The sequence below is a fragment of the Planococcus citri genome, chromosome 1 (genome assembly GCF_950023065.1).
Source record: "Planococcus citri chromosome 1, ihPlaCitr1.1, whole genome shotgun sequence".
Classification (NCBI taxonomy): domain Eukaryota; kingdom Metazoa; phylum Arthropoda; class Insecta; order Hemiptera; family Pseudococcidae; genus Planococcus; species Planococcus citri.
Genome location: NC_088677.1, coordinates 79,116,905 through 79,136,520, shown reverse-complemented (window position 1 = coordinate 79,136,520; position 19,616 = coordinate 79,116,905). Strand labels below are relative to the sequence as shown.

The 19,616-nt window shown below is 35.6% G+C and overlaps 2 protein-coding genes across 2 annotated transcripts; both read left to right on the top strand.

Annotated features, from left to right (window-relative positions):
* The first annotated feature begins 641 nt into the window (after nucleotides 1-641).
* LOC135835631 (lysosomal aspartic protease-like) lies at nucleotides 642-7,340 on the top strand. The gene is made up of 9 exons (XM_065349987.1): nucleotides 642-896; nucleotides 2,301-2,418; nucleotides 2,534-2,654; nucleotides 2,737-2,867; nucleotides 3,701-3,891; nucleotides 4,011-4,154; nucleotides 4,233-4,386; nucleotides 4,455-4,553; nucleotides 7,063-7,340. The coding sequence occupies exons 1-9, from the start codon at nucleotides 793-795 to the stop codon at nucleotides 7,198-7,200; spliced, it is 1,200 nt and encodes a 399-aa protein (XP_065206059.1). The 5' UTR covers nucleotides 642-792; the 3' UTR covers nucleotides 7,201-7,340.
* Nucleotides 7,341-10,140: 2,800 nt separating this feature from the next.
* Nucleotides 10,141-18,218, top strand: LOC135835820 (uncharacterized). The gene is made up of 9 exons (XM_065350256.1): nucleotides 10,141-10,437; nucleotides 10,531-10,642; nucleotides 10,718-10,838; nucleotides 10,921-11,057; nucleotides 17,022-17,212; nucleotides 17,324-17,467; nucleotides 17,547-17,700; nucleotides 17,769-17,867; nucleotides 17,955-18,218. The coding sequence occupies exons 3-9, from the start codon at nucleotides 10,763-10,765 to the stop codon at nucleotides 18,090-18,092; spliced, it is 939 nt and encodes a 312-aa protein (XP_065206328.1). The 5' UTR covers nucleotides 10,141-10,437; nucleotides 10,531-10,642; nucleotides 10,718-10,762; the 3' UTR covers nucleotides 18,093-18,218.
* Nucleotides 18,219-19,616: the final 1,398 nt, after the last annotated feature.

Below are 19,616 nucleotides of genomic sequence, written 5' to 3'. Positions count from 1 at the left end.
GGTGTGGTAGGGGGAGGGGTGTTTGATGAAACTAGAAAGTTGACAAAATTTCAGACCCCCCCCCCCCTAATTGATCATTTCGTCGCGCCACCAACTTCACTTTATATGTACTCATATACCATACCACATGCCGTACGTACGTATTTCAGGAGAAAAATATGAAATAAACAGGTTTTTGTGAACTGAATAGCGCATACCAACGTTCGCAATGTACACTTTAGTGTACACAACTCTTCAATAGTAAGTTTCAGCATCGTGCGCAGTGTACACTATAGTGTACATTCCATAAAATCTGCCCTATGGGCTCGAAAATTTTTTTGGGGGTTTTTTGGTGTTCCTTAGACTCATGGAACACAGTTTATCACAAAAAAAAAATTTTCACAACTTTTTCCTAGGAGCGTGCTTTTAAGGGTTAACTGTGTATGCCTGTTTTACAACCAAATTCCACCGTCGCTTAAAGTACCGTGGTTTCTCATTTAGATCATTGAAAAAATACATCGTTTCGTTTGATCGTTTCTTGAAAAGGTTATAATATAATGTACAATGTACCGCTATTTTTGTACGTCGTGAGAGGAGGAGAAGAGAAAGAGAAACGAAGGAAGAACAGGAACACTGGAAGGACAAGTAAAGGCTTGATTCGCAAAAGTAACGGAATCGCAACGCGAACGCACGAGCCCCGCAGCACCGTTATGTACGACAGTTTGAAAACTGAATTTAAAAATCAAGATAGTCAGTATAAGTACGAGTACATTTGTATCTCCAAGTGTCTGACGAATTTCAAAAAATTAATCGATGATGAAGCTATTATATTTACTGGTTATATTGGCTATATTTTTCATAAAGACGTACGACGCAGAACTTAAAACGAGTATTATTTGTACTACGGAATATATTGGGTAAGCCAGCGTTATCAATTTTTTTTTTTTTACTGGACCCCTTTCAAGCACTCTATTGAAGTTGATGCTAAAAAAAAAAAGTCACACAATACATCGGTTTGTGCGTTTTCGAAAGTGTTGAAGTGATATTATACGAGTATGATTTAGTTTTTCTGATCAGAAAACTTTTATAGTAAGGTAGAGTGGGGTAATTGCAAAGCACTTTTTGATTAGTGACACTTTGAGAGGGCGCTGTGAGAAGACTATTGCACGGATGAAGCTGAAATTTGTACCACATATATGTATGTACTTCAGGGGGTTCTCTATCAATGGTAAAATTTTGGTACAATTTGGTCTACAAATCGTGGGGAAAATTGCAATTTGAAAATTTGAAAATGGACTTTTGCATTTACCCCATGTTAGGGTAAATGCAAAAATGGAAAATATTTTTTTTTTATTTTTTTTATTTTTTTGCATTTTCAACACACTGACTGTATTGTACGTGTCATTTGCTAACTTTTGATGTATTCGTGGTCTTGATTCGGTGAAAAATTCGATAACTTTTCCACTTCCCAAAAAAATTTTCAGGGGAGTGAAAAAATGTTGAAAAATTATTTTTTATAAAACTCGCTAAAATTAACAAAAAATCAACTATTGATCATTTCTGATGTTTTTTATGTAAAAAACTTGTCATAGAAGTACATTTTTCGTCAAATATATTAGTAAAACGTTAAATAGGAGCAGTAATTTTGAAATTCAGTAAAACTGTTAATCACTTCTCTAACGTGTAACTCATCATGTGACCGTGGAAGTTTATTTTTTTTTTTGTAATTTTGAACCATTTTCAAGTTATTTAGGGCAAAAAAATATTTGTGGTAAGTGCAAAAATGAAAAAAAAAAATCGTTTTTGCAATTACCCCGAGTCGATTTTTTCTGGGGTGATTGCAAAAACGCAATTTACGGCCAAAATAAAAAAAAAATTTCAAATTCCGATATCTTACCTTAAACTTTAATCCTTCATGACCCTAAATCGTGAAAATTCCAGATAAATCGCCAGTTTTTTCTATTTCACTTGCATTTTTTTAAAAAACACCTCTCACTTTACTTATGAGTGATTTTAACATGCATTGATGAAAGTGTTTGCTACGGAGCGACAAGTTGAACCCGGCGAGTTGTGACCAAGTGAATATGTCGGTAAAGGTTGTTGCTTCGACACCCCCTAGTTGGCACAACCAGAAAATTGATATTTTTTAGCATGAGGTGACAATTTTGCAATTACCCCGTTTTTGCAATTACCCCACTCTACCTTAATCAAGTTTTTGGGAGTTCGGTGATCTCGCTCTTTATTTTTACGCTACATCGATCGTCGCAACACTGCTTCTCACCAATTGATAGATAAGTAATTCCAATCCTCACTTTTTCCAGTTATCGATGGAGAATTTATCCAAAACAAAAACAGATACCCAACCCGACCGTCAGATGCAGACATTTAATTAATGGAACAAAAATACATAAAATTCCTCTCAAATACTACAAAAATGAAGTAGGTATTACATAAAAGCACGGCGCAACGCGGTGAAAATTTGAAAAAGTCCTCCACCTGCAAAATATGTAAATCGCAGCGAATAAAAATTCACAAGCTCGGAATTATTTTTCAGAATGGATATTACGGCGCTATTTCAATTGGAACGCCACCAGTGCAGATGAATGTTAAGTTTGATACAGGATCGTCTTCGTTGTGGGTCCATTCAACTCTTTGTGATAGTCCGGCATGCCCAAGTAAGCTGTGATGATGCGAAACATTATTTTTTTATATATTGTACGATCGTCTAAACCCTATAAATGCGCAATCTCATTACAGAAAATCGTACTCGATATTATGATCACAACTCCTCAGAAACGTACCAAAAATATGAAAAAGAGAACGAATCGTCTACCTTATGGTATGGTTCAGGATCTGTAAGCGGATTTTGGTCTCGTGATACGATTTCAGTAAGTACTTACATTTACATGAGGATGCATCACCTCACCCCCCTCTCTACAGGGTGTCAACTATTTTACTACTTTTTCAGTACCTTTTGGGGAAAAAATCACCACCTTTCAAAATATTTGAACTCCCCACCCATTGATTTCTTCATTTTTTTCTTCAAGTTCGGGATTTGCAGTTTTTTACATTGGAGTATAAATGTTTTCATCAAATGGATTCAAAATGGGGGAGGGGGATTTTTTTCACATGTTCCTCTATGTCTACACACTGGTAAAATATCTCAAAAATGCAAAAAAAATCATTTTTTAGGTTTCTGATGGTACAAGTACATACATACGTCTGCAATAAGTGCCAAAATTGTTATTTTTTTTCTCGGAAATGAAAAAATTTTTTTTCAATTTTTTGATACGTTATTCTACATAAAAAGGGCTAAAACTGAGAATTTTACAGAATTTCAACTCGTGGACATCGTGTTTAAATATTTAAATTACCTATAAGTTTTTCAAAAAAAAAAATTCAGTTTTTTGACCTCATGCGACTGTGAACTGTGAGGGTTTTTTTTTTTTTTTTTTTGTAATTTCGACCCATTTTCAAACTGTTCAGGGCTAAAGAATATTTACCTTGGGTAATTGCAAAAATGAAAAAAATTTGAATAAATTCGTGATTTGAAAATTTCATCTTGGCTAATTGATATTTTGTACCAATTATAATTTTCGAACGCAGCGGTACCGATTTATTATCTAGTAAGGTAGATAACTTTTGCCAATTTCAAAAAAATTGAGAAAAATACCCAAAAACTTCTTAATTTTTATCCTACTCATTCAAATTTTTATTGCAGATAAATGGCTACAAAGTGAATAATCAACGATTTCTTCAATCCACGAACATGTCTGAGCAAATCGCGAACAGAGCATACGATGGGATCATGGGATTAAATTACAACTCAGAGAGGGATTCATTCAATATTATATCAAAATATTGCGAAGAACGAGGAATGCTCAACAGTAGATTTTCTTTTTATTTAACCAAGTAGGTTCAGAATTCCATGACAATACATACATATTATAGGTACCACAACAAGCATCGTACTTAAGATGGAAAAATGATTATTTATGTATATATATAATTCCACCATTCTAAACTTTTAGGAACGAGTCGGATGAAAATGGTGGCGAGTTATGGTTATGCGGTTCAGATAAATACCATCACTGGTTCCACAACCAGGGAGAAATGAAGTTTGTGAACGAAGTAAAAAGTTCCAAAGGCCTCTCATGGACAATACCCGTAGAAAAGTCGGTATCTATCACCTAATATAGCTTACATAAAGTATTTCATACAATTCTTCAAATTTATCATTCTCATTTGAATAGAGTTTCAATTACGAGTGATTACGCCGGCAAAAGATCCACTGAAATAATCGCCACGAATAATACAGCTCTAGTTGCTACAGGATCATCGTTTATTCATGGGCCAGAGGAACAAGTTAATGCGATTAAAAGATCTATACAGTCAATCCTCTCAACGGTTAGATAACGAGTCTAGAATCGGAATCCTCATTAATGATTTTCTCATAGAAAAGTACTTGTTTACAGATACAAGACCCGAGAGCAAACTTACACAAACTGCCAAACATAACATTCACGATGGGTGGCGACGATTTTGTACTCACAGGACAAGATTATATAACAGAAGTAAGTGAAGAGTTTTTTCCATCATAAATTCTTGAAATATTTACCTAAGGTGCCCCGGGGGAAGTCAGAACGGTTTTTCGCTATTTCAACTTTGATCAGCTGTTACTCTCTTACTACCTAATGAACCAATATGGCTCAAATTTGTTATGTAGGTTCCCATAAGGGTTCTTTACCTATTGTAAAAATTTGAGCGCGATTGTCACAGTAGCTTTCGTACAATGGAATAAAATGTAACTTGTTCTGACTTACTTCGCTTTGGGGTAAGTCAGAATATCTACAAAATTGATTGGTGATATTAGGATTCGACCCTCATCGATGTGCAGTATGTCGAATAATATGTTTTCGAGGTCGTAGAATCCGAATCTGGAGTTATTTTTTTGTAGGAGTGGGAGGTGAGGCGTGGGGAGTGGGAAAATTTCAAATTTTTCCTACATTATTGTGTAATATGTCGAAATATATTATTTTCGAGGTCGTAGAATTCAAATCTGGAGTAATTTTTTTTGTAGGAGAGGGAGGTGAGGCGTGGGGAGTGGGAAAATTTCAAATTTTTCCTACATTATTGTGTAATATGTTGAATAATATGTTCTCGAGGTCGTAGAATTCGAATCTGGAGTTATTTTTTTTGTAGGGGTGGGAAGTGAGTCAAGGGGAGAGAGAGGAAATTTCAAATTTTGCCTATATTAATGTGCAATATGTCGATTGATATGTTTTCAAGGTCGCAGAATTCGAATCTTGATTCTTGAGCTAGTTTTTAGGGTCGAGTGCTATTTAAGTATCACCATTTAGGGAGGAGGGGTTGTGGCCCACTGTGCCCCGTGGAAGTGGAGCAGTAATGAAATGAGCTAACTAATGATTATTTGAAATACCTTCCGCTCGAAAACACGGATGTGTATGAAAATGGCGAGTTGTGGAAATCTCCCCCTCCTGCCTATTAATTCCTCCATAGTGGCATTTTGGCTGTCTTTGTGGTAACTTCAGAAAAACAATTCATCTGACAATTCATTGTAGAGTACAAAATGTACTTGTAATCTGAATTCTGATTTTATATAAAAAACTGTCAACATTGAACATCAGTGGTATAAGAAAACATTGAGATAAATAAAAACCAAATTTGGAATTTTTTACTTTCCTCATTCTACCAAAAAACGAACTCCAGATTCAAACTCTACAACCTCAAAAACACCAATCGACGTATTACACCATAATAATATAAGCAAAATTTGAAATCCCCACCCATACGAACCTACGACTCACCTTCCACCTTCACTACAAAAAATGACTCCGGATTCAAATTCTACGACCTCGAGAACATATTATTCAACATATTACACAATAATGTAGGGAAAATTTGAAATATTCCCTCTCCCCACGCCTCACCCTCCACTCGTACAAAAAAATGACTCTGAATTCGGATTCTGCGACTTCGAAAACATATCAATCAACATTATTACACAATAATGTAGGAAAATTTTGTAATTTTCCCTCTCCCCGCGCCTCATCCCCCACTTCTACAAAAAAATAATAACTCCACATTCGGACTCTACGACCTCGAAAACATATTATTTGACATATTACACAATAATGTACGAAAAATTTGTAATTCACCTCTCCCCACGCCTCACCCTCCACTCGTACAAAAAAAAACTCTAGATTCAGATTCTAAGACCTCGAAAACATATCATTCTACATATTACACATCGATGAAGTCGAATCATGATTATCAATGTTCACTTTTCTGACTTACCCCATAGCACTAATTTAGGGGGTAAGTAAGTCAGAACAAGCGATATAAATAATGAATGATTGATAATTAAATTTTTTTTTTTTGGGGTGTTTATAATTACAAGATTATTACACCCGTAAGGGGGGGGGGCTAGATTTGGTTTGTGAGGCCGATGTTTTCTACTAGGGAGATGAATTTTTGTATTTCTGAGGGTTCGTCAGGGATAGTAGGTGGGTTTTCTTTTATCTGTAGTGTAAGTCTGTTTTTTTTTCAGTTGGGGACAGTTGAAAAGTATGTGCTATGGGTTCGTTTCTGCAAAATTGGCATGAGGGTTTTGGTTCTTTTTGGTATAAGTGGTATACTTGGGGTTTTACATTACTGTTTTAGGAATACTGAATGATTGAAAATTAAATAAAATTGAATACTTGGGGTTTTACATTATTGTTTTAGGAATACTTTCACCTATAATATGTATCACTTTTACTGATCATTTCTTCTGAGGTAAAAAGCAGTTTGAAAAATACTGGTTACAATTTGAAATCAAATTCAAAACAGCAACTAAAAAAGATCCAATCAAAAGCCTGTAAAATGAAACTGGGTCGCGAAAATTTTTATTCTTTGATGAAGTAGGGGTAGTACCCTCAAGTTACCCCTGGGTAGCGCTTCGGGAGATATAAGCCTCTAAGAGCTAGAGCAGTTTTTCTAACTTACCCCAAATTCTGACTTCCCCCGGTGCACCTTACATTATTATTGATTAATTTATAACTTCTGTTATGTATTATGCAGTATGACGACGTCACAATCGGTTTAGCTAAAACGAATACTCCATCTCCATCTGAATGGGTTTTGGGAGCTGTTTTTCTTCGCAAGTACTACACTGAATTCGACATGCACAATCACCAAATAGGATTCCTCGAAATTTAGGGTGTACGGTATTTTTAGACTTCGTAATAATATAGGTTTATGTATTAGGTATTTTAATATTTAGTATCTGTAATATTTTGTACATTGTTGTGGTATTCTTGATTTGTCTCATCACAATAAACCATGCCGTCATAATCGTGTTCAGTGTCACCAAAAACATACTATTTTATGTGTCACACGACCAAATTTTTTTTTTAACTGTTACCCTATTTGGGGAGGTGCTGGAAGCTGTGGATAGCGCCCTATCAAACATCTGACGTCATATTCGTGTTCAGTGTCACCAAAAACATACAATTCAATATATCACATGCCTCAGATCTTTTTTTGAAAGTTTCATCCAAATTTGGGGGAGAGGGTGCTCCGGTTCTCCCTTACCCAATTAAGAGATCCCATCTCGAAAATTAAATGTTTCGAAAAAGCATCAAAAGGTACATCTTTGGAAATTTTTTCAGAATTTCAAAGGGTAGCTCCCACTTACAGCGCCATTTTAAAATTTGAAAGTTCAACTTTCAACTTATGAAAATTTTAAAATGCTTAAAAAGTTCAGAATGAAATGACTTTTTTTCAACTGTGATATCAGTTTTGATCAAAGTATGATAGCTTTGCAGGAATGCGCTGCTGAAGTTGAGTACTTCGAGACAACGTGAAAATTAATGGAAGCCCCTCACCCACCCCTTAGGAGGGGGGCTGGGACCAAACTGATTGCGGGTTTTTTACATATTGAGTGGGTAGATATTGTAAAAAAAAATTTGAGCGGAATCGAAAGACATAACTTTTAAAATCGCATTTTTTTGCTTGAGTTGACATTGAACGACCCTTTGGGCTATTTTTCTCCTTAAAGGCCCACGCAAATCCTGAGACGTTATGAACAAATGCTTTCAATTTCCTGAATAAGATAATCACAGGTATCACTTTTACTCACAGTTCACCCCCCAGCCCCTTGAAGCCATTTCGGAAATGATAAGACTTATTTATTTAATTATCCTCCAAAACCGAAGAAGCAAAAAACCCAATTGGGTTAATCTTGGAACTGAATGATATACTCGTAGTTTCATTAGATGTAATGAATAAGTGAAAGCATAATTGCAAAGAACTCCTCACCCCTTTTCGAGGAGCAAACATTGACAAAAGTGGGGATAAAATACAGGGACCAATGCTCCATTTTTGGATGAACATATTGATGGTTGAGCTTTCACAAAATGAAATCAAGAAAGGTGTGTGCAGGGTGGACCAGAGCGTTTTTTCACAAATTTGATAAGCTTGTTTCGGAAAAAAAAACAAAAAAACTTACAAGGGAAGCCCTCCACATGATAATCTCCGATTTGAATGAAAATTGGACTGTTGGAAAGAGGACCTCAAAAAACACCCATCCCCCAATTTTCAGCTGCTCAAGTTGATTTTTCAAATTCACCGAAAATATGATAAAAAAAGTAAAAAATTCTGTTTTCTGCCTGGAAGGCCGGATCCAGAAAATGGTAGTATGGGTCGATTTGGTATATCTAGCACAGACCGTTTGACCAAAATTTGAGCACTGCACGTGCATTTGATGAGCTGCTTTAACAGGTTTTTCAATTTTTTCAATGACAGGCATAAAAAACCAGATGGACAAAAAATATGATTTCTGATGATGATTCCAGATCCGGCCGACGGCAGTATTAATCGATTAGGTATCAAGCATAAACCCTTCGGCCAAAATTTTAGCTGCTCAAATTCATGTAGTGGGGAGAAACGGCCATTTTTCGAATTCGCCGAAAATATGAGAAAAAAAGTAAAAAATTCTGTTCTTTTCTGACCGGAAGGCCGGATCCGGCCAGTGATGGTATGAGTCGATCGGGTATCTAAAAGACTACCTTTGGCCCAAATTTGAGCTCCGGAAGTTTATACGCGGGAGAGATGGATATTTGTATTTTTTTCCCATTTTGTGAGTTAAACAGCTTTTCCTGTGTACACAAAACTTCAAAAATTCGCCAAAAATCGAAAAATCAACTCGAGCAGCTGAAAATTGGGGGATGGGTGTTTTTTGAGGTCCTCTTTCCAACAGTCCAAGTTTCATTCAAATCGGAGATTCTCATGTGGGGGGCTTCCCTTGTAAGATCACTTTTAATATAAAAAAATCATTTTTCTCAGCTGTGACATTTTTTCAAATTGGAACAATAATTTTTCAGAAATTTTAATTCTAGAATATAGAATAAAATTGACCGGAGCGAAGCGAGGCAGAAGCTTTGAAAAACGTGGGGTGGGATTCGAGATGTAAAACGACGTTATTTTTACAAGAAAAATCACTTTTTTGACCATCTTTGATAATTCTGAAAGTCAAGTCATAACATCTCATATTTCAAGAAAGTACTTCAAATACCTAAAAAAATAAATAAATAAATGATGCACGTGCGAAGCGAGGGCGAAAGTTTTTGAAAATTCATCCGTCTAATTTGTATAAAAAGAAAGGGTTCAGATTCAACGTTGAAAATATATTTTCAAATTTTCACTATCAATTCTGATAAAGATTATGAAAATAGAAAAAAATTGATGGAATAAAAAAAATCACTGTTTTACTGCATTTTTCCCCAACTTTTACGCAATTTTTTCTCTTTTTTATAGGTACAATATAATTTTTTTCAAGACGAGGGAAAATCATAAAAATAATGACCTGAAAAGGACTTTCTGAGAAAAAAGGGCTTTTAAAGACCATGATTGCAAAAAAGGACAAGTTACTTATAAAAAAGATCAATTGAGATGCCTGACAGTGTCGTGGTTTCTCATATTTTAGAACATTAAAAAAAATACATCGTTTCGTTTTAACGTTTCTTTAAAAGGTTATAATTACCGTACAATGTACCGCTATTTCTGTATGTCATGAGAGGAGGAGAAGAGAAAGAGAACCGAATGAAGAATAGGAACAATGGAGAGCAGGTTCGAAGAAAGCAGTAAGGACAATGCGTACCTAAGTAGTAAAGGTTTGGTTCTCAAAAGTAACGGAATCGCGACGCGAATTCACGAGCTCTTTATGCAGGACAGTTTGAAAAGTGAATTAACAAATCAACATACGTAGTCAGTATACATTTGTATCTTCGAGTGTTCGACGAATTGCAAAGAATTAATCGATGATGAAGTTATTGTTGCTTTTAAAAAAAAAAGGCACACAATACATCGATTTGTGCGTTTTCGAAAGCGTTGCAGTGACATAAATATGATTTCATTCTTCTGATCAAACAACTTCTAGCCATCAAGTTTTTGAGAGTTGAGTGATCCCGCTCTCTATTTTTTCGCTACATCGCGGCCCTGCTTCTCTCCAATTGATAGATAAGTAATTCAAATTCTCACTTTTTCCAGTATCAAATATATACGTTCTGAAAAAAAATGGACAAAATTTCTGACTGTCGGATGCAGAAAATTAAATGGATCAAACATATATAGAATTCCTCTCAAATACCACAAAAACGAAGTAGGTACCTACATAAAAGCACGACGCGGGGAATCGCAACGTACAAAAATTCACAAGCTCGGATTTATTTTTCAGACTGGATATTATGGAGCTATTTCAATTGGAACGCCACCTGTGCAGATGAATGTTCAGTTTGATACAGGATCGTCTTCGTTGTGGGTGCATTCAAATCTTTGTGATAGTCCGGCATGCCCAAGTAAGCTGTGATGATGAGAAACAATATATTATTTTTTATAAGTACGATCGTCTAAAACCTACAATGTGTAATCTCATTACAGAAAATCGTACTCGATATTACGATCACAACTCCTCAGAAACGTACCAAAAATATGAAAAAGAGAACGAATCGTCTACCTTATGGTATGGTCCAGGTCCAGGATCTGTAAACGGATTTTGGTCTCGTGATACGATTTCAGTAAGTACATACTTTCATTTACATGAGGATGGATCACACCCCCCCCCCCACCAGGGGGTCTACAGGAACTTTTTGGCTGAAAATCGCCACTTTTTTACTACTTTTTCATCACCTTTCAGAAAAAAAATCAACACCTTTCCAAATATTTTTGTACCCCCCACCAATCAATTTCTTCATTTTTTTCTTTTTTTTTCAAGCTTGGGATTTGCAATTCTTTACATTGCAGTATAAGTTTTCATCAATTTGAAATTGATTCAAAAGAGGGGGGGAGGAGGATTTTTTCCACATGTTGTTTACGTCTGCACACTGGTGAAATATCTCAGAAATGCAAAAAGAATATTTTTTAGGTTTCTGATGGTACAGGTACATGTTTTCGCAATAACAGGGATGCTACTCAAATTTTTCTCAAAAAAAGTAACTTTAGTAACCAAAAAAGCTGGAAAAAGTAACCAAAAAGTAACCAAAAAGTGACCAAAAAAATTTTCAATGCAAAAAATATAGGTGAGGTGACCGAAAAACTCTGATCCATACAAAACTACTGCATTTTATTTTCAGAGGTGTGATGAAGCGATGTGTTGGAGGGGGGGGGAGACTGAAATTCTCCCAACTTTTCACGCTAGATTTTCCCAACTTTTACTCTACCACCACACCCCCCCACCCAACAACAAGATTTTTCAAATAATTGGTCAGATATTGATGAGATTATGTTTTTGGAATTAGTCGAGTTGATTTTTCCATTTTAGGAAATGTTTGAAAATTGCAGCAGTAGAATTCATATCTGCCCGAGCGAAGCGAGGGCGAAAGCTGCGAAAAATGTATGATTCGAAACATAAAACAACCTCATTTTTTATGCAAGAAGTTGATTTTCGTGGCTTCAAAAGCTTCAAATTTTAAAAGTTTTCAGAAAGTTACATATACCTAGGTACCCATTTGTCATTTGTAAAATATGAGTAAAAGCCCGAGCGAAGCGAGGGCGAAAGCTGCGAAAATTGATGATATGAGACGTAAAACAACAGGGTGTCTACTAAATCTAAAAAACAAAATTTCGTACCTTTTTCGTATTTTTTTCGTACAATATATTATTAATAGTCATACTTTGAATCTACATGGAGGGGAGGGGGTGTGTCATGTCATTTCGGCCACAAAAATCAAAATTTGAACGTGCTGAGCAGGTCTGGGCCGTCAAGAGCCAATACGAGACCGGAACGAATAATATAATTTGCCCATAGAGGTCTTTTGAGAGGGGGAGGGGGTTTAATTGAAAATTGGTCAACAGAAATAGGGAAAAAATACCCATTTTGCTGATTGATGTCACTCATAATCATAAGACTTACAAAAATTTTCACTTTCTGTTTTGAATTTTTGGGGGCTCAAATGTGATTTTTTTTCCAATTTGAAAAGAAGAAAAAAAATTGCCCGAGCGAAGCAAGGGCGAAAGTTTTTGAAAATTTGATTTCAAAATACCCGAAAAAAGAAAGATTAAAGGCCCGAGCGAAGCGAGGGCAAAAACTTTGAAAAATTCGTATTTTGAAAGAGCTATAAAAAACAATGTTTTATAATGCAAAGAGTTCGTTTTTTGGTTTTTAAAATTTTCGAATTGGAAAGATTTTTTAGGATGTGAATTTTGATTTTGTTTAAAAAGTCAGAGAACAGGCCCCAGTGAAAGTGAAAACTATTGAAAAAATGTATTTTGAGAAATATGCGAGAATTTTATTTCTTCATTTTGAAACTATAAAAATTGAATACTAAGTTGATATATTTTTTTCAAGAATTTCAATTTTGAAAAAGAAAAGAATCCCAAGCGAAGCGATGGCAAAAGCTTTAGAAAAATGTAGTTCGAAAAGTAGAACAATATCAATTTTAATTTAAGAAACATTTTTTTTTTCATCTCAATTTTTTTAAATTTTATCAATGGTTTTTGAAATTGTTTGCGGGGAAAAGGCACCAAATTGGCCCGAGCGAAGCGAGGGAAAAAATTTTTGAAAAAATAAGAATTCTGAGGATATATTGGTGACTTTGTCGGAAAATTAACAATGGAATCCTTTCAAAATTTCGTACAAATTTCGTAAATTTCGTACATTTTTGGCGTTTTTTCGTACTTTTTTGGGTCATTTTCCAAATTCGTGCTTTTTTGGTAAATTCGTACTTTTTTCGTGCTGTAGACACCCTGAACAACGTCATTCCTGATGATGTAAGTAAAAAGTTGATTTTCTTGGCTTCAAAATTTTTAATTTTTCAGGAAATTATTATGTGTATATTTATAGAAATATGAAGAAAAGCCCGAGCGAAGCGAGGGCAAAAGCTTTCGAAAATTCACAATTCCTGAGAGGTAAAACAACATCATTTTTTATGAAAAGAAAAAGAGTTCTAGGTAAAATTTTGAAGAAAAAAAGGATATTTGTGAAAAAACACGGAAAAAGTAACTTTTAGTAACCAAAATTTTTAAAAAGTAATCAAAAGTTACTATTAGTAACTTTAGTAACTTGGTTACTTAAAAAGTAACCGTGTAGCATCCCTGCAATAAGTGCCAAAATTCTAATTTTTTTCTTCGAAAATGAAATAAAAAAAAATGTCTGCTCAATTTTTTGATACGTTATTCTACATAAAAAGGACTAAAACTGAGCATTTTTCAGAATTTCAACTCGTGGACGTTGTGGTTATTATTTAAATGTTTTTAAATCGATTTTTTTTAAGTTTTTTGAAAGTGGCAACACTGATTTTGATTTTTGACAAGGTTTGTCGATACCCCTCTCAATGCATCACAATTTGAAAAAAGTTCAAAATTCTAAGTATATCACGTACAACCGCAGCAATTTGCAACTGAAATTTCCCATTTTCGGCCATTTTGGAGAACTTTGAAGACCCATAGCTCGATCAAAAAAAAAATAGAAAAAAATGTCCGGTTTGCATCATTCGTCATCGTTTGATGACGTCTACCGACACATGATCTGATCTTTAAAAATAATCGATGACCCATCCTGCAAAAAATCCGCCGATCTGGCATGAAATAACCCTCGTGTGACTGTGAAGGTCCCTTTCCTACTTTATTTTTTTTTTTTTTAAATTTCGACCCATTTTCAAACTGTTTAGGGCAAAAAAAAAATATATTTATCCGTGACTACCCCAAATCGATTTTGTTCCGAGGTAATTGCAAAAACGCACTCAACGGCCCAAATAAAAGAAATTTTTAGCAGTGATTTTTATGTTTTTTATGTGTGGAAAATCGGATTTTCCGCTTCTTTTGATTTTTTACTACCTTTTAAGCAAAATTGCTGAAAATCACTACTTTCACAACCTGTAGACACCCTGCAGTACAAAAAAAGTTGTCAGATTTTGACCAAATCCGCAGAGGCCTTCATTACATGTTGAGAGGTGCTCTTGAAGAAGAGATAGATATCGACCATAAAAGAGGAGTCATTTTCAAAAAAAGGCTATAGGTGGATAAGTATGGTGTCTTTGCCCCCGAGAGCTTCAGGGTTGATATTTGCATGGAAGGTTGGTACCCTTGAGCACCTTCCGTCACGAAAGTTTCAGACCCCCAGACCCCCCCGTTTTTGAGAAACCCCCCCTTTTCTAAAATTACAATAAACATTTTTTTCTCAGTCCCATGTGAACCGATTTTTTCAATTTTTTGGTATGTTGTAAACATCTATAAGAGGCATCCCCACAAAAAATTTCAACCCCCTCCCCCCATAGTTTCCCTTCAAAATGGCGTTTTTTAGTTTTGTTTGCCCGTTTTAGCAATGATCATGATTCGGCACAAAAATGCGAATAGCATTTTAAAATGTATTTTTGACTCCTACAAAACATATATTTTTTTCAAAAAAAAATTTTTGGTGGGCCGTGGTCAAAAATTGAAAAAACCAACAGAGGGGGTTAAAAATGGATTCTGGTGTAAATCATTGTTTTTGGTAAACAAGGTGTCGTTTCCATATGAATCGAACCCCCCGAACACGAATATGACGCCCAATCTTATGCTACCCTCATCCACACCCCTCCCGCGCCTCTGTCCCCTTCTCAATTTTTACTACAATCAAAAGTTGAGCTATTTTCGTAATATTGGTGTCGTTTCCATATGAATCGAACCCTCCGAACACGAATATGAATTCCAATTTTTTGCTACCCTCATCCACACCCCTCCCCAGTGCGTCTGCTCCCAACTCAATTTTCACTTTATTGAAATTTCAGATATTTTCGTAATGTTGGTATTGGTTCCATATGAGTCGAACACTCCGAACACGAATATGACGTCCAATTTTATGCTACTCTCATCCACACCCCTCGAGTGTCTCTGCCCCAACTCAATTTTCACTATATATTGAAAGTTCAGATATTTTCAAAATGTTGGTGTCGTTTCCATATGAATCTAACACCCCGAATACGAATATGAAGTCCAATTTTATGCTAACCTCAACCACAACCCTATACAGTGCCTCCGCCCCCACCTAAACCATAAATGTTTTCACCAACTCTGATCAATCTTCTACAAATAATTACTCGGGTTGTTATTACTTTTAAAAGTATGTTTCGCGAAGGTTGAAAACTCGTAACACAATGACCATCGCAAGGTTCAAACTTTAACATTCAAGTTTTGAGGTTTCCATTCGTGCCAAAATGACACCCAGCATTATGAAAATAGGTTTAGCATTTCAAATAATAAAAATTGTCGAGCTGGCTGTAGCCTGAAAGGCGATGGATGAGAGTAGAGCTAAATTGGACTTCATATTCGTGTTCGGGGTGTTCGACTCATATAGAACCGACACCAACATTATGAAAATAGCTCAATATTTAATATAGTAGGAATTGAGGTGGGGGCTAAGGCACTGGAGGGGTGTGGATGAGGGTAGCATAAGATTGGGCGTCATATTCGTGTTCGGGGGGTTCGATTCATATGGAAACGACACCTTGTTTACCAAAAACAATGATTTACACCAGAATCCATTTTTAACCCCCTCTGTTGGTTTTTTCAATTTTTGACCACGACCCACCAAAAAATTTTTTTTGAAAAAAAATATATGTTTTGTAGGGTTCAAAAACACATTTAAAAATGCTATTCGCATTTTTGTGCCGAATCATGATCATTGCTAAAACGGGCAAACAAAACTAAAAAACGCCATTTTGAGGGGAAAATATGAGGGGAGGGGGTTGAAATTTTTTGTGGGGATGCCTCTTATGGATGTTTACAACATACCAAAAAATTAAAAAAATCGGTTCTCACGGGGCTGAGAAAAAATTTTTTATTGTAATTTTAGAAAAGGTGGGGGGGGGGGGGTTCTCAAAAACGGGGGGGGTCTGGGGGTCTGAAACTTTCGTGACGGTAGGTGCTCAAGGGTACCAACCTTCCATGCAAATATCAACCCTGAAGCTCTCGGGGGCAAATTCACCATACTTATCCACCTATAGCCTTTCCCATTTTCGGCCATTTTGGAGAACTTTGAAGCCCCATAGCTCGACCAAAAAAAAAATAGAAAAAATGTCCGGTTTGCATCATTCGTCATCGTTTGAGACGTCTACCGACACATGATCTGATCTTTAAAAATATCGACCCTAAAAGAGGAGTCATTTTCAAAAAAATTTAGGTTTTTTCGCTCCAATTTTCACCAAATTTGTTTAAGGAGAAATGACCAAGTTCCAAACGAAAGTATTTGTAATTCTGCATTGATGTATGCCATTTTCGTCAAAATCCGAGACCCCTTACAATATTCTACTGAGCGATTAAAAATACGAATTCGCAAATTACTTATTTTTGAATGGATCTGTGTTTTAAAAAATTTCATCTTGAATAATTAATATTTTGCACTAATAATGCCAGAAAAATGAAAGATATAATTCTTGAAATTGGAAAGAAATTTTCGAACGCGGCGGTGCCAATTTATTAGAAATTTTTGCCAATTTCGAAAAAAGTGAGAAAAACATCCAGTAACTTTTCAATTTGTGTCCTTCTCATTCAACTTTTTACTGCAGATAAATGGCTACAAAGTGAATAATCAACGATTTCTTCAACCCACGAACATGTCTGAGCAAATCGCGAACAGAGCATACGATGGGATCATGGGATTAAATTACAAACCAGAGAGCGATTCAATCAACATTATGTTAAAATATTGCGAAGAACGAGGAATGCGCGACAAGAGATTTCGTTTTTATTTAACCAAGTATGTTCAGAATTTCATGACAATACATATTATTCCACAACAATCATCCTAACTAAGATGGAAAAATGATTATTTATGTAGCTCTATAATTCCATGATTCTGAACTTTTAGGAACGAGTCGGATGAGAATGGTGGCGAGTTATGGTTATGCGGTTCAGATAAATTCGACAACATGTACCAGTACCAGGGGAAAATGAAATATGTGCAAGAAGTAGAAAGTTCCACAGGCCTTTCATGGACAATACGCGTAGAAAAGTCGGTATCTATCTCTTACATAAAGTATGTATTTCATACGATTCTTAAAATTTTTCAATTTTTATTCTCATTTGAACAGAGTTTCAATTACGAGTGGTTACGACGACAAAAGATCCACTGAAATAATCGCCACGAATAATACAGCTTTAGTTGCTACAGGATCATCGTTTATTCATGGGCCAGAGGAACAAGTTAATGCGATTAAAAGATCTATACAGTCAATCCTCTCAACGGTTAGATAACGAGTCTAGAATCGGAGTCCTTATTAATGATTTTCTCATAGAAAAGTACTTGTTTACAGATACCAGACCTGAGAGCAAACTTACACAAACTGCCAAACATAACATTCACAATGGGTGGCGAAGATTATGTACTTACAGGACAAGATTATATAACAGAAGTAAGTGAAGATTCCAACATAAATTCTTGAAATATTTACCTATGTACATGATTAATTTATAACTTCTGTTATTTACATATTACGCAGTATGACAACGTCACAATCGGTTTAGCTAAAACCAATACTCCATCTTCATCTGAATGGGTTTTGGGAGCTGTTTTTCTTCGCAAGTACTACACTGAATTCGACATGTACGGTCACCGAATAGGATTCGCCGAAATTTAGGGTGTAAGGTATTTTTAGATTTCGTAATAATATAGGTTTATGTATTAGGTATTTTAATATTTAGTTTTTTATAATATTTTGTACATTGATGTGGTATACTTGATTTTTCTCATCACAATAAACCATTCCGCCATATTCGTGTTCAGCGTCACCAAAAACGTACTATATATGCTATGTGTCGCACGAACAAAACACTTTTTTGAACTTTCACCCCGTTTGGGGAGGTGCTGGGGGCCGTGGATGGGGTCCAATCAAAAATTGGATGTCATATTCGTATTCAACGTCTCCAAAAACATACAATTCAATATATCACATGCCCCAGATCTTTTTTTGAAAGTTTCATCCAAATTTGGGGGAGAGGGTGCCCCCCAAATTAAATTAAGAGATCCCATCTCGAAAATTAAATGTTTCAAAAAAGCATCAGTAGGTACATCTTTGGAAATTTTTTCAGAATTTCAAAGGGTAGCTCCCACTTACAGCGCCATTTTGAAATTTGAAAGTTCAACTTTCAACTTCTGAAAATTTTAAAATGCTTAAAAAGTAAAGAATGAAATGTCTTTTTTTCAACTGTGATATCAGTTTTGATCAAAGTATCATAGCATTGGAGGAATGCGCTGCTGAAGTTGAGTACCTCGAGACAACGTGAAAATTAATGGAAGCCCCTCACCCACCCCTTAGGAGGGGGGCTGGGACCAAACTGATTGCGGGTTTTTTTACATATTGAGTGGGTAGATATTGTAAAAAAAAATTTGAGCGGAATCGAAAGACTGACTTTCAAAATCGCATTTTTTTGCTTGAGTTGACATTGAATGACCCTTTGGGCTATTTTTCTCCTTAAAGGCCCACGCAAATCCTGAGACGTTATGAAAAAATGCTTTTAATTTCCTGAATAAGATATCACTTTTACTCACAGTTAACCTCCCCTCCCCAGCCCCTTGAAGCCACTTCGGAAATGATAAGACTTATTTATTTAGTTATCCTCCAAAACTGAAGAAGCAAAAAACCCAATTGGGTCAATCTTGGAACTGAATGATATAGTTTCATTAGATGTAATGAATAAGTGAAAGCATTAATTCCAAAGAACATCTCACCCCTTTTTGGTGAGAAAACATTGACAAACGTGGGGATTGAGGTGGAATGACCCTTTCTGAAGACGACTTCAGGTGAGTTCAAGTCATTTTGGAGCCTCCAGCGACTTTGTGAAAATTCCTGGAGTCTCCAGCAGATTTTTGAAACTCAAAATGGATTTAGAAAACCAAAATTTACAATGCATTCCAATTTTAACACCTTCCCATTCCTAAGACGAGACGGCGCATTTGACCTTATTTACAATTCTTGCGATTAAGACAAGCGTTTAAAACCAAATGGCATAAGATTTTGGTGGTAGGTACATAAGTAGTAGATAGTCTGAGTGATTTCCATCAAATTTTTGCCCATTTTGGTTGGAAAGATTACAAGTATCAAGCTTCCGGAAAAAAAGTGCGCCGTCTTAAGACAGGGTTCCATATTCTAGTTCAAAATATA